Source organism: Aedes albopictus, chromosome 3 (genome assembly GCF_035046485.1).
Source record: "Aedes albopictus strain Foshan chromosome 3, AalbF5, whole genome shotgun sequence".
Taxonomy (NCBI): domain Eukaryota; kingdom Metazoa; phylum Arthropoda; class Insecta; order Diptera; family Culicidae; genus Aedes; species Aedes albopictus.
In genome coordinates this window covers 327,222,639-327,239,006 of record NC_085138.1, presented here as the reverse complement: position 1 = coordinate 327,239,006, position 16,368 = coordinate 327,222,639, and the positions used below count along the sequence as shown (strand labels likewise).

At 39.7% G+C, this 16,368-nt stretch overlaps 1 protein-coding gene across 1 annotated transcript in view; it reads right to left on the bottom strand.

Moving 5' to 3' along the window:
• Window positions 1–16,368, bottom strand: part of LOC109426937 (sodium-dependent nutrient amino acid transporter 1) — a 62,089-nt gene that overhangs the window by 21,985 nt on the left and 23,736 nt on the right. Inside the window, exons 2-3 of the mRNA XM_019702503.4 lie at window positions 13,721–14,694; window positions 685–949 (exon numbers count right to left, since the gene is read on the bottom strand). Coding sequence (XP_019558048.4) covers window positions 685–949; window positions 13,721–14,694 — 1,239 coding nt within the window. The remainder of the gene's footprint in view (window positions 1–684; window positions 950–13,720; window positions 14,695–16,368) is intronic.

The following is a 16,368-nucleotide window of genomic DNA, read 5'->3' as shown; positions in this document are numbered from 1 at the left end:
AAAAAACGACCTTCGAAATAACACTAGAGAAGCGATGACAATTGAATGCGAAGTAGGTAGAAAATAATAATACAAATGTGCTACTTAGCCATATCCTGCAGCCGATGCTGGGCCGTAGGTAGCAAGCAAACGTCTGCCGCTTTGTTGGTGTCGGCCGTTTACAATCAATCACCGATGACGCTGATGGTGATTTTTTCGGATGGTGGTACGATACCTGGTGGATCTTGTCCACCCGGTTCGCTCCCTTCGAGGGCGCTATTCCACCTTAGCACTTTATATTGCACACGCGAAAACTTATATATGCGATCAAAAACCCACGCGGGCGGTGGGGCAAAAAGATCTAAATACAACTGCAATTAATTAGTGCCGTGTGGAGAGATCGGGATCCTGTCAACCGACTCGTTGAAGCGCACAACAAGGAATGAAAGGGGAAAATATCGGTAAGGCGGTGGTTAAAATTTAAAGAGCTGACGTAGAAATAAATGATACATAGAACTTCACATTGAATCCTGTTGTAAAGACAGTTTCCGAACTCCATAACACTAGCAGCATACACATTTTCATTTTGCTTTGAGAAAAATGGTTAAGATATGGCTCTATTGTAGTTAATTGGTAGAATAGCTTAATGACATATGACAATAATATTATGATGCTGAGTTACATTCAACTATAAATCCTACTCACCATGATAGCCATCGGCAAATCCTTTCGGTTTCCCACCGCTGATAAACGTGAAAATCAAGATCACCAGAATCACCGTCGGTGTGATATACTTCCAGCAGGTGCGCCACAGAATGCTGGTCCGAATGGACAGCATGAACTCAATGTCCCGACATATCCGATCGACGCCGTACATCCAGCAGAAGCAGAACAACTCGGCCACGGCCAAGGTGAGCGTCACGTATGTCACTCCGTAGTAGTCCACGTAATCAATCAGACGGGAACTTGCCTGTAAGGGATAGAAAAAAGGGCGTTCATAACAAACACGGAACCACGTGATGAGTGAATGGTTTGCCACCGTTTTGCACGATGCAATAATTGAATTGTAAATTGTTATAATTAGTCCAGGAGTGATTTGTGATAAAAAAAAATCGATACGACTGTGTAACTGAATTTGAGCTTCGGCATTTTCCAGATCGATGATTAGGTAAAGTTTCAGATCAAATTGAAACCGACTTTGGTATTCAAGCCTGTTAGTCCCAAGCAATTATCCCATCAATGTACTGTCTAAGTTGTTCCGTTCCGGTGATACTGAAATATATAGAACCCAAGGGTAGTCAGTCAAGCTCATGCTCATTCAGGGTATGCACTACAGTTTTTAAGTAACATTAAGATTATAACACATTTAACCCGTAACGTGGGTAGATCACTTTGGAATGGTGCGTTACGGCGTAGATCTACCATACTATACCAAATTTTAATCTTGCTATTTTCCAGTCTGGTTAATTTAAATGCAGGATCAAGATTTGGTTTACTTTTTTTACTGTTTTTTTTTTTGTTTATTCATCGTTTTTTATTCTATTTTTGTAATTTGTTTTTCACTGCTAATATACCGTTTGTTTCAGAGGAATGCAGGTAAATTTGTCCTATGTGTAAATAACACAATTTACAAAAAATATAACTGTTGTAAACGTATCACCATTTAATACTATTTTCTATTTCAGATTTACAAGCAGCGATCAAAACGGCAAAGCATCTCTTTTTTAGAAAGATTAAGATTACCGTACGATTCAGTGGCAAGTAGACCACGGTGTCCGCGTCGATTTCTTCAAGCCGAGTTTCGTAATTTCGCGTGTTCTGTTTCTTCGAGTACAGTTTCGTAATTTCACGGGTGTTGATGTGTGTTTCTTCCGTTTCTTATTTTTGCGAACCTCGTTTTACGCAAACTATTTTTGATATAAAAAAATGAAATGTCTGGAAGCCATACGGTATTTAAAATACAGTGATCGGGGCGTGAGTGTGGTATCCGGGATCAGCCGTACGACGCCAGCTAGCAGTAGATGCGGTTTTGTTTTCTCGAATTGATTGTGCGGTGGACATTATTCCCTGACATGTCGCGTATGTGAGAACGTATTCAATTTTTCGCGAGTGCATCGTTCGTAGCAAAACAAGAATCGGTCTGGTGATTGTAGCAATTTGTTTACCAAAACAAAGCCCCTAACAAATCATCCCTTTCCGTATCCGAACTCCTAGTGATAACTCGTAGTAACGCAGAGAATTCCTCGGTTATTGGCCTAAGCGAGAATCACGTCATCACTTCCTTCCCTATCCTCAATTGACCTGCATTCGGATGCGGCCGGCGCTGGTATTGCTTTTTAAAAAAGTATTGGGATACCAGCATTTACACAATGAGGAGAAGGCTAGTCCCAAGCATTATCTGTTGGTTCTTTGTGTAAATGCAGCTATCCTTGCAATAACAGAGGAGCAACCGCGGGCGGTCAATCATGCTCATGCTCTCAACATTAAGATTATAACACATAGATTATAATGGCCCATAACATTTTGAAACCCCTTTTTGCCTTTCTCGTAAACCAAATTAAACTGAAAGGCGTTCACTCAAAAACGAATTTTCGATAAAAGGCTTAGAGTGGCATGTCACATATACCAATCAACTACGGGGCTGTCCATAAAATACGTAGACTCGGGGGGTCTGACAAAAGTCTACGCTCCATACAAATTTCGAAAATTTTGTATGACCAAAGTCTACGAGGGGGAGGGGGGGTGGTCTGACATGGCCGAAAATTACTACAATTCAAGTACTTCAATGATTGAGTCCTATTGAAATTAACAGGCGACCATTGTTGAACAACACAATCACAATGACGATTCTTGCCTAACATCATGGTCTTGAAAGGCTAAGGATTAGTAGTTAGATGAATACTACGCCTTAAATAAGCATATAAAAAGCTAATTAAAAACATAAGCTGTTATGTAGCATTTCAAATGAACAATTTGTTTCGGTTTTTAAGCATCCCGAATGCCATTTTATCGCCACAAAACTGCTAGAAAATCAATGTGTTCCTGCTATGTTTGATGAATTCACTTCGTTATTTTCATTTCTGTGTTGTCGTCATGCTCTGCATAGACGTCTTCGATATAATTGCCGTCTGATGAAGTTAGCAAAAGTATACTCATGCCAAATTAATTACGATGTCAGGAAAACACGTTTAAAATCGTATAAATTGTAAGATTACTGCCCGTCTCACTAGTTCAAATTCGCTCAAAGCAAGATAGTGCAACCTGGGAGGGAAGGTAACTCTATCACAACAAACTTTAAGTAGAACAAAAAATCAGCGCACTTTACAGTTTCATTTTCAGCTTATCCTGTAGCACAGCAGCTCCTTCACACACAACCAATTCACGGGTATTGAGATCGAATCGCAGCCAGAGTAGAAATCAGCAAAAACAGACTAGACACACCAACCAAAACATATGCAGCAAAGAATGAGATGGTAAATGACAGAGTGAGTGGTGGAGGGAAGTGAGAGGGTCGTATTTTCTATTTTGGTTTGTTTCATACGATGCGTTACATTCAGGGCGTTACTATTTTTATAGTAGTTTATAAAGTTCCTGAAGATCTAGCATTTAAACAGCCGTATATTGGGCCAAAACCTGCATTAAGGTAGCATTTATGGCGCATATACGGCTAAGTGGCATTAAATGACCAGCTGTAAAGGCGCATATAGTGCAGAATTAATTCTAAATAAACTGCTTATTGGTTACCTGGGTCTTCATTAAATATATAATTCATGAGGATTATTCTAACTATTATTACTTTAATATATTATTAATATATTGCATACTTTTTGCTTAATTAAAGCAAATTTTCAACTTTCAAAATAATTTAATTATTTAATTAGAACAAAAAATGAACCTATGTTACTGTACAAAAGGAATTTCTGGAGGAACTTCTGGAGGAATTCTTGGAGGAATTCTTGGAGTAATTCCTGGAGGAGCTTCTGGAGGAATTTCTGGAGGAACTTCTGGAGGAATTCCTGGAGGAACTTCTGGAGGAATTCCTGGAGGAACTTCTGGAGGAATTCCTGGAGGAAGTTCTGCAGAAATCCCTGTTGGAATTCCTAAAGGAATCCTGGTGATTCCTGGAAGAAACTTTGGAGGAATCCTTGGAAGAATCCCTGGAGGAATCCCTGGAGGAACTCCTGGATTAATTTCTGGAGGAATTCCTAGAGGAATTCATCATAGAAGAATCCATGGAGGAATTCCTGGAGGAATTCTTGGAGGAATTCTTGGAGGAATTCCTGGAGGATACCCTGGAGGATTTCAGGAGAAATTCCTAGAGGAATTCGTGGAGGAATTCCTAGAGGAATCCATGGAGGAATTCCTAGAGGAATTCCTGGAGTAGCTCTGGAGGAATTCCTGGGGGAGTTTTTGGAGGAATTTTTGGAGGAATTTTTGGAGGATACCCTGGAGGATTTTAAGAGGAATACCGGGAAAAATTCCTGTAGAAATCCCTAGAGGAATTCCTAGAATTACTCCTGGAGAAATTATTGACGAATTGTTCGTGGATTTCCTGGAGGAATCCCTGGCTCAATTCCTCGAGGAATCTATGGAGATACCCCTGAACGAATTCCTGGAGGAACTCCTGGAGGAAATCCTGGAGGAATTCCTGGAAGAATCGCTGAAAAAAAATCCTGGAAGAATCTTGCAGAAATTCTTGGTGGTATCCCTGGAGGAGTCTCTGGAGGAATCCCTAGAGGAGTGGCTGGATAAATTCCTAGAGAAATTTCAAAGAATATTTTCTAGAGGACTTCCTAGAGAAATCGCTGATAGAATATCTAGATGAATCTTTGGTGGAATCTCAGGAAGACTGATGATTCAGTTGCTCTTTACTGGCTATACCAGTCGGCTGGTGTGTCTGAAATATACGAAAACATTTTTTTTTTCGATGACACAGTTAGTGTCAAATTGACAAGTTGAGAGAGAAATTTGTGAAAAAATTACTACTTTGGTGGGGTTCGAACTCACGATCCGTATCGCTATTTCGGTGTCTAAGTAAACCAACTAAGCCACAGAACAAGTTACGAATTTCTGAAGAAATCTCTGGAGTGATCCCTGGAGGAATTCCTGGAGAAAGTTCTAGAAGAATCCCTGGAGGAATTCCTAGAGAAAGTTCTGGAAGAATCCCCGGGGAAATTTCTTGATGAATTTCTGGAGGAATTTCAGGGGGAATCCCTGGAGACAATTCTGATGAAACTTCTGGAGAAATGGAGAAATCCCTGGATGAATGGATGGAGATATTTCTGGAGGAATCCCTGGAGGAATTTCTGGAAGAGTCCCTGGAGGATTTCAGGGGGAATTTCTGGAGGAATCCGTGGATTTCCTTAAGGAATCCCTGGCCAAATTCCTGGAGAAATCATTGGAGATATCCGTGGACGAACTCATGGAGGAATTCCTGAAGAAATTCCTGGAGGAACTCCTGGAGGAGTCACTGGATGAATTTCTTAAGAAATTCTAGAGAAATTCCCGGGAAAATCTCTGGAGGAATCAATGGAAAAATTTATAGATTAAATTTTGGAGAAATTTCTGGAAAAATCCATGGAATACCTGGAGGAATGACTAGAAATATTTGCGAACGAATTCCAGGAGGAGTTCCTGGAGAAATCCCTGTAGGAGGAATCACTTGGAGGCATTCCTAGAGGAATACTTGAAAGAGTCCCTAGAGGAGTCTCTAAAATCCTGGATGAATACAATTTGTTTTTTTTTCTTCTTTTTTTAGAGATGTTGGAGTTCTGGAAAGCTTTAAAGAGTTCATAGCGAAACTCCAGAAAAAAAAACCCTTTCTTGCAGGTATCCCTGAGGATATTCCTGGTAAATTGCCTTGTAGGTAGAGTGATGCGGGGCAAAAGTTCGCACCTAGCAGACTTTACAAAATAACTATTGAACGAAAAGAAAATAATATCGTTTTTCTTCGTTAAACGGGTCCCTATCATGTTGCCTTCAAAACGTAGTACTAGATTTTTTCGCGTTCCTTTTGTAGTTTTAGTAATACAATTTTTAAAACAAGTACTCCAATGCGAACTTTTTCCCCATAGTGGGGGCAAAAGTTCGCACTATGCGGGGCAAAAGTTCGCACCTTGTACAGGGTAGTTTATTGGTGTGATGTTCATTTATTTCATGTTAATTCATGTTCATCTTTTCACTCTAGCCATGAAATCTGTTTCTTTCTGTTCTTAGAATTACGACCCAACTGGAATACGACCTGGTGTTCAGCTTTTGTATAGAGTGTGCTTTATGAAGACTTCCACAACTATTAACTAAGAACTGTCCTTTACAGCGTTGTCAAAATACGTTGTGGGGTAATCATAGAGATACGTGTTGCACAAAAAGCATGAAAAAAATCAAATATGCAGCAAAACTGTTGAACGGGACTGTTATCGAATCTTATCCCCGTCAGTATGGTGATGGTTTATAACTGTGAATTTACAAACTAAGCTATGAAAGACCCCGATAAAGTAGATGAACAAAAGACCTTCAGAAACATACGAAAAGGCACGACGAGGGTGATGAAGAAAATGTTTTAAAATATTTTTTTAGCCATTTTTCATTTATTGATTTAAATGCGTGAACATAATGTTTGCTTTACAGTCAATCTTCTTACAAAACTATGTTCAAACCCTCTGTCGCAACGATTTCAGGGGCCATACTACTCATATTATGCATATATAGTAGTTTCTATATAAAATTATCATTGCTTCAAAGATTCTGTAATTATATTGATGTACTAGACCCAGAAATCTAGTGCGAACTTTTGCCCCACAGCTACTGCGAACTTTTGCCCCACTGTCGAGGTTTTAACAAAGTCCCTTTCTGCAAGAAGCACTAGTAGTTTATTGTTTATTCGAGTGCACCTCGCGAACTACTATGGAATAACGATTCTCCGACATAAAGAGGTTATGAGATTCTTCTTCTTCCTGTTACTACAAATTCTTATTCCAAAAGATCCAAAAATTCTATCAAAACCCCTAGAAACACATTTTTTTGCATAACTCTGCCAAACCATAACGAAATCGTTCCAAATTTTATTGACGAGTAGCTGACCTGATTATGTGTCGAACCCATACAGATTTGTTTGGGTTCTTAAGTCGTGCTCAGAAAAAGACCCACTGCGAACTTTTGCCCCGTGCGAACTTTTGCCCCGCATTACTCTATTCTGAATTATCAGTGGATTTCTGAAGAATCCCCGGATTCTATTATTCCAAACGACCCCCCGAATATTTGATTCCAAATTTTAAATTTTGAAAGGTCTTTAATGAAGGAAATTCATGCCGTTTATCCCGTAAAGACCATGCTTGGTTTATAAAACTTTATTCTGCCTTGTATAGAACTTAAACAATTAGTGGAAAATAAACACTATTTTTTGCTGTAAGAAAACCTAAGCGCATCAAACTCCTGGGACCCTTTTGGAGGGTTTGGATCAAAAATGATCCTTATGCATAAGGAGGGTTCTTTGGAGCCGGATTGTTTCGCCTCTGCTGCCGCCACCTTGCTGGTCTCGAATATATTTCTCATGCTCGGTTCCATCGCCGGGGTCATATACAGGAGGTGGCCAATATATTTGGGATAGGCAACTTTTTTTTTCTCCCAAAAAATGTTCAAAAAGCTGTAACTTTTCATAGAGTGCATCAAAAATGTTTAAATTTTAGCTCAACCTACTTTGTACCTATTGGTACAAATTTGACCTCGATTGGTTAATCTTTCACAAAGATAAAATCGTTCTCTATTTTTAGACAACAAATTTTTTAGCTGTTACATATAATATCTCGGAAACCAGTAAACCGAAACGAATTAAATCACATTTTGTGAGTATGTCGGGAGTGGGATTCCATATCAGGTCCTCGGCGTGATTGTCACGGGCTTTAGCCATCACACCAGATCCGCTCCCTTATAATGATACTTGATATGACGTAATAATATATAATATTTTCTCACTATGAATAAAATAGTACCTGTTTGACGTTTTCAACCATATAGAGGAAAATGAGTCAAATTTAGAACGCCACACAAAACATACTGAATGTGTTCTTGTACCGACTTTTCGGTACCGACCTCTAAGAAGAATACCCTAATCGAATCAGTGTAATCAGTTTTGTACCTTTTAATTTTTTTATGCACTCTATGAATAGTAACAGTTTATTGAGCTTTGAAGTGAGTTGTCTGCATCAAACATTTTGGCCACCCCCTGTATATCCCCTCCGGTTCCAAAGGATTGAAAACCAGATTAATCCACCTAGTGGTGATAGTGCCTTTCTCGTCGAATATGTAGGGTGGGGCGGGGCAAGATGTCGATCGATTTTGCGTCGTGAAAAAAGTGCGGGGCAGCATGGGTCACCTTTTAAGTAATTCACATTTTCTCAACGAAAAACGTCAAAATATAAGATTTGTTCCGCATTCATATACGCTCCATATCCATAATGAGTAAACAAGAGCTACTAGTGAACATTTTATAAATGTAATTGGAATATAAAAAAACTTTACGATTTGAGTGGTCCTAAGGCGACTTGAAAATCGATGTTTTCACTAAAAAATTATCATAATTTTATGTTATAATTTTGAGCGTTCATTCCGCTTGATTGAAGTCATTTATGACATAGTCTTGTAATAAAAAATAAATAACTTTTGAATGCCCCAAAAATACGTTCAAAATTGAAGGTGACCCATCTTGCCTCGCGGCCGTTTATATGGAGATTATATGGAATGTATAGTATAGTAGAATGTATGTATAGTAGGGCCCATATAGCCGAGGCGGTAAACGCACGGGTATTCAGCATGGCCATGCTGAGGGTGACGGGTTCGATTCCCGGTCGGTCCAGGATCTTTTCGTAAAGGAAATTTCCTTGACTTCCTTGGGCATAGAGTATCTTCGTGCCTGCCACACGATATACACATGCAAAATGGTCATTGGCAGAGGAAGCTCTCAGTTAATAACTGTGGAAGTGCTCATAGAACACTAAGCTGAGAAGCAGGCTTTGTCCCAGTGAGGACGTTACGCCAAGAAGAGAGAGAGAGAGAGAGAGAGAGAGAGAGAGAGAGAGAGAGAGAGAGAGAGAGAGAGAGAGAGAGATGGAATGTATCGCATGAGAAAAATGGCTTAAAACCATTTCATTTTTTATTTCCAATGAGAGTGAATAATTTTTCAATCAATGCCCCAAACTTTTGTATATTCATGCTGGTCATCTGAAAAAAATATTAACATAATCAAAACATGAGTAATGCGCCCAAAAATGGCACCCTACTCACAATCTTCCCGTCTAAGCAATCAATCTTGCCTTAGAGTCAGTGATCAGCCCCAAATCTCTGTGCTTTGGTAACGGACGAGACGGAGGAAATGCTCATAACGACGATCTGGGACTGTACCACCTACGAATTTCTGAATTATGAGAATGCTTTATTTAGAAATTCAAGGTCATCATCGAATTGAGGCACTTATTCCGACGTTATGTTCAACGTATGGGCAGAGCCGAAAGTATAAGACCTTTTAATTGACTGCTTGACCTTCACTGGAGGTTGATTCATACCAAGATGACAATTACTAGCCAGGATTTAACTTTTTCACAGATCACTTTGACAAAGTTTAATCTGCACACTTTATGCTATATTTTATTATCATTTGTTACAAGATCCATGTAAAATTTGTAATGTAGTAATTTTAATTGCCAATGCTATATCACATTCAAATATAAACAACATTACAGTGCTCGCCCTCTAGTCGCATCAAAATTTTGCGCAGTAATTTTAGACGCAAATAAAGATTTAAAAGAATGTTCGGGGCTGATGCGCTTAAATTTTAATTTTTCCATACAACGTTGACCCATCCTACTGTAAATTTACGTCTCAGGAATCAAAAATTGTGTGATTTAACGAGATCGCTTAAGTTTTTTTTAGGTTTTTGGTTCTTTTACACATATCCATCGCTTGCATTGATTTAGTTCACTTTCGTAATTCCGCTGAAACTCCAACGCTGCTTCTGCAACACCACCGGTAGCCTCTTATGTAGTCTCAGTCTATTTTGTATTGCTTACGAGACCCCCGGAAATGATTCCGGAACATTACCGGTATATTTAAATGTGGTCTGAGTTTATGAAAACTGTTAATCAGGTTACCCGGAATTAAAAACACTACCGGTGGCTAGGGGCGGGACATTTCTAATATTGATTAGCGATATTAGCAGTATTAGAAAATATTAATACCTGAGCAATACCGAAATCGAACATAGTAAGCCATGCCGATTGAACTGAATTGATTTGGAATGTCAACTAAAGAAATCCAGAAATGATCCTTATGCTTTCATCCATTTGATATTTATTGTTATAAATGTATAAATCAGGCCTAGGAAACTGGAATCGAGTGCCCGTTGACCCACCGGCAAAGATACTATTGCCTACGTTGTGTGATTGTGAATTAGACGGAATAAAAAAAAAAAAGATTTCGTTTGCCATCTTGCCATGTCAGAGGTAGAACAGATCCTATTTATTGTTCAGCTGTATGTGGCATTAGGTTCAATTAGGGTAGGGTTTTAGCAAATAACGCTCGCTCCTTCTCGTATCAAGAGAATCAACGCCGGCACGCACGATCACCAACCCAATCAGTGGTAGTACCCGTCTGCATGTCTAGTACGTCAAAGTTTATCTGCGATCTACGTGTCCTGACCGTCCGATTTGCTGAACTGATGCATCGCTACCGAGGTCACACCATCACAGCATATTTTCACATCTAAAATAATCAATAATAATTTGAGTGTTCAGTCGAACAAATTGTATAAACATTACGGACAAACCGTACTTCCACTTCGCGTCTTCGTGACAGTTGGTTGTTGCGTGAAAAGTCATGACATACTGCCCAAAAAATGTGTCGGTGGATGGTGAATATTAGGGAATTAATATTTATTAGACAGTATTAGAGTCGGTATTAGAAGCTGTCCCGCCCCTAGACCGGTGGTAACTTCTATGGACTATGCCTTTTTTCTTATTATCCATGCATGTCCATTTCCAGTGGGACACTCTTAACCGGTTCTGGAAAATTTACATGGTTCATTTTTACATTTGACCAATTCCGGCGGGACACCTGAAACCTGGTTGTGGAACACTGGCGGTGGTCTCTTGCGTAATCTCAGCTAATTTTCCTAATAACCGTTATCGCTTATCGAAAAAACCGCGATTTGATGAAGCGCATGCATGGAGTTTGGTTCCCTTTTACATTTGACCACATCCGGAGGGACACCGGGAACCGATTCCGGGACACTACTAGTTCTCCCAAGCATGATCTGAGATATTTTTTTATTTGTAACCGTTCATCAGGATACTTTAAATGCCATTTGATGTGTCGCGAATTTTTGTTTTTTTTTGCATTCGGCTACTTGCAGCGAGACACCTCGAACCGATTCCGGAACACTATCAGTAGTTTCTAATGGGGGCCTTGCTTATTTTTTGCTGATCGTACAAGTTATCGAAAAGGCTACGATTTGATATGTCGCATGTATGAATTAGGCCACTTCCGGCGGGACATCAGGAACTGGTTTCGGGATGCTACCGGTTCAGATATGATCCGAAACCGGTTCCGTTACACTACCGGTTCAGATATAGTGCACGACTATTTTCCTATTTACCGTTCATCAGGTTATAGAAAAAGCTGCGATTTGATGTGTCGCATGCATATGTTTGGTTCACTTTTATATTTGGCCACTTCCGGCGGGATACCCGGAACCAGTTCCAGAACACTACCAGATCAGATATAGTCAGAGACTATTTTCCTGTTTACCACTCATCAGGTTACAGAAAAAGCGGTGATTATATGTGTCGCATACATGGGTTTGTTCCACTTTTATATTTGGCCACTTCCGGCGGGACACCCGGAACCGGTTCCGGAACACTACCGGTTCAGATATAGTCTGCGACTATTTTCCTGCTTACCGTTCATCAGATAATCGAAAATGCCGTGGTTTGATGGGTCGCATGCATGGGTTTGTTGCAATTTCATATCTGGCCCTTTCCTGAGGTACCGGTCCGGAACACCTAAATGGCCATAACTCCGGAACGGCTGGACCGATTCAAACCATTTTCAATAGGAAACAATGGGACAATATTCCGCGTCGATTGAAACACAAAGCGTTGAAATCGGATGATATTTACTATCCAAAAGTGAGGTGACATTTTTGTACACATACACACATACACACGCACACACACACACATACATACATACACACACACAGACATCATCTCAACTCGTCGAGCTGAGTCGATTGGTATATAAGACTTGGCCCTCCGGGGGTTCTATCAAGATTTCATTTTTGGAGTGAACATATAGCCTTTCGGTACACCTTGGTGTACGAGAAAGGCAAAAAATAAACATCTCTGGTATAAACATTATTAGGTTGTGACGCCATCAAAGTCCTGAACCTAATACCTAAGAAGAATAGCCTATGTTTGTAATAAAGATACGTAAATGATGATCTCATAAGTTTTTTAATAGCTAGGCCAGAAGATTGTTTTTGTTGAACATTGGATGCACCACTTGCTGCACTATTAAATACCCAGAGCGAGTCTCCAGGCAGACATTTGAATAAATTAATTGAGTATAAGCTCGTACAAAAAATTCTGTCAAAATTTTGTAAAGAAATTCTTTAACATGTTTTAGGAAACCTAAAAAAACTAATGAACTTCTGTAGGCATAGCATGCTACATTTTAATAGTTATTTATGCAACAAGTTGCAAAATGATGATTTTTTCAGCACGAGTCGTACATTTATCCAACGAGGCTTGCCGAGTTGGATAAATACGACGAGTGCTGAAAAAATCGAGTTTTGCAACGAGTTGCATACAACATTTTTTGCAATTATAAAAAATACCCTTGAGTACGATCATTACTGACTGCCACACATGTCTCAAGCGAGAAACCACGTGCAAGCATCCATGCGCACAAACCCTTTTTTCAATCAGGTAGGCTGTGTTCATAAATATCACAAGTACTCGGAGCTGCGTCAAAAACGAGCATTGTGCGTTGCTGCTGGTTCTCACACTACGTCTGTTTGGATGACCAAATCAGAATTGGAATCACTTCTAATCAGATTCGGTCTGCTAAAAAGACATAGAATCAGCCATCGAATCGACATAAAGTACGGAAGGCCATTAGTGTTTCGGAAAAACTGATGAAAAGTGTACACTTGCAAAAGTGCCGAAAAGTAGTACTTTTCGGCACCTTTAAAGGTGCTGAAAAGTACTACTTTTCGGCACTCTTATGCTAGTGAAGAAAAGTAGGCAATTTCGGCACAATTTCGGTGATTGAAAAGTTGAATCTTATGTCACATAATTGCAAAAAAGAAGTTTATGATACAATTTATGGAGGGACACATAACGAAATGCATGGAATAATCTTCTGTTTTATTCGATAACAAGCGGGATTCTTCTATCTATCTGAAAGCAATTCGAATGCCACTTTTAGAGAATCCTGGTGTATGATTCTGAATAAATATTAACGTTTTTAACGGGAAAAGGTAAAATTTCTTGTATTAATGTGTGTAATACATAACTTTAAACGAGACACGAATGCCACCACCAAACGTGGTAAAGTGTCTTTAATAAATAATAATAATAATAACTTTAAACTCTATGCGCACAACACATCACCATCACAACATTCACTCTCAAATCTAGAACAAATGAATAAGATTTGCAAAACCAAAAACTATCTTGGTCACACTTACCGGCGTAATGAACAGGAACCCAGTCGAGAATCCGAACACACTGATCGTCAGCACCACCTTCCAGTTTTGCAGCTGAGGGAACTCGTCCCGAATGGCCGTCACCACGCTGGTAATGATTCCGGTGTTGCTTCCGATTCCCAGCACAAACAACATGAAGAAGAACAGCAGCGCAAACAAATTTGGCACATGTTCAAACTTGGCGATCGCATCCGGGTAGGTGATAAACGTCAACCCACTGCCCGGGTAAACCACCTTAGTATAATCAGTCTCGTTGGTGATAAAACCTAAATGGCCAATGATGGCAAACACAATGGCACCGGACAGCAGCGAGGTAAAAGTATCCAACCAGGAGATGATCATCGCATCCCGGTAGATATTGTTGGAAAAGTTGTTGAACGACGAGTAGGCTATCACACCGCCGAAGCAAATCGACAGCGAGAAGAAGCACTGCGAAACGGCTTCCTTCCACACCGTTGGGTTCAACAGCTGATTCCAGTCCGGTTTGATGAAGTATAGCAGCCCATCCAGGGCCCCTTCCAGCGTAAAAGCGTAGATCGCGAAAAACAGCATCACAGCGTACGGGAATAGCGCCAAGAAATACGACACCTTTCCGGACCCCTTGATCCCCTTGATCAGCATAAAAGTCATACAGACCCAGATGAAGAGCAAGCACAAGCTCAACTTCCACTCCGGAAGCCCAATTTCGTCGCCGACCAGATAGTCCTCGCCCGTCACCGCCCGGGTGTAGTACAGCTCGGCCGAGGTCTTCACCGGGAGCGTCGAGTTGGTGATGCTGGATTTGGCCATAATGTCACTCGAATTGATACAATTCACGTCGGTCCACGAGGGGTCACAGGTGGCCCAGGGAAGGGCACCGGAAAAGGATGCCGCAAAGTAGCGGATGGCCACCGCGATGGTGGCCGCGTAGTATGAGATCACGATGGACATGGCAATCATCTGTCCGACGCCGATTCCTGGGGATGGGGAAGAGGAAGAAAGACATCGTTTAGTGTGCGGTAGGGGTTGATGAGTAATTTCTGTCGGGGTGCAAGGCACACTTACTGCGAGACGAAGCGGTTAATTTAAAAATAGAGGCACGTAAATGCACGTGTTCCGAATGCGCGCATGTTACACGATATTAGCAAGCCATTGTGGGAATCACAGGAACGTGTTAGTGGTGCGAATATGATATTACGACCCATCAAAACTGATCGGTGATTTTTGTGACCCATAGAGAACTTTATGCGGATCGAATTAGATCATAGTTTAGCAAATAGATGGGGTGTCTCATCAATTCATAATCATGGATCTTGCTACCTTAAATTAACAAACCTATAATACCAGGGTAAGAAACAGACAAACTTATTTTTATTACCTGAAATATCTTCGGAAATTACACAAGAAATCAATGCGATAGGGTAAACTTACCAATAGTGGTGCTATTAGTAGCTCCTTGTAGTAAAATAATTGAATAAAATTGTAAAAACCAAAAAATTAAAAAAAATAAAACTTTGATCGGTAGTTTTTCATTTAAACTTGCAAGGAAAAATGTGAAACCGTCGTTAATTTAAGTTTTTTTTTTTAATAAATCACTTGCACCAACTATAGGTAAACGATTACTATTTTGGTGGTCAAATTCAACACTGGTTCCTATAGTGGCGCATCCCGTTGAATTCTTATGGGACCCACCACAATAGGGACACTACCACCACTATAAGTGAAAAAGATAAAAAAAATAAAAGAAAATAATTGTTTAAAAAAGGTTTTTTGACAGATCCTGAACAAAAAACTGAATTAATGTAATTGATTAAGTATAATGCATCTATCTATCTACTAATACATCTATGTATTAAAAATGTGATTTGAGAGCTTTTTGGTCGGAATAGTGTTGAATTGCCACTACCACCACTATTGGTACTACCTCTACTAAGGGAGCTTTAACCCTATATGAAAATCATTAAGAAATCACATAGCTCCTATTGAAAAATCACATAACTTAGCAAAATCTATGTGATTTTTTAAGGACAAACGTCTTCAAATCCCACTGTTCTTGCTCACTTGTAATAAGCTTAAAATCAGAAGATGAGGTGCGCTGGTTTTGTTTACGAAGAGATTTATGCGCTCAAAATCGTGAGTAGGTGCCGAAGTCGGCTATTGCGGCGGGCATTTTGGTATTCTAACAAGTCTGTCCTTAATGGAATTGAACATGAAAACAGTGAGTGTATGATTCTCAACCGTCAACAATTTCCAGTTAATTCCATTAAAAGACTTAGGGGACTTACTAAACAGTTTAAACGGCTGCGTAAGCCATGATTTTCTGTTATTCGAAATGTTTCAAGAAATTGCGAATAAAATAATCAAAGATCGCGACGTTTAATTAGAATAATCTTCAGCGCTTTTCTATGTTAAGTGGACCCCCTACTGTCAATTTATAGCAGTGCAGTGATGCTAAGAAGAATAATCTTAATTTAATAACTGGGCATTGTATGTATGTTTAACCATAGGGGAATTGGGGGTGAACACCCTAAGCGTGTGTCATCGTTTTCAATAGAAATATGACAAATTTTTTTTTTACCCTGTTATATCGTAAATACTAAGAGTTCTGGAAGAAAATGTTGATAAAAAACAATACAGTTTTCTTACATTGT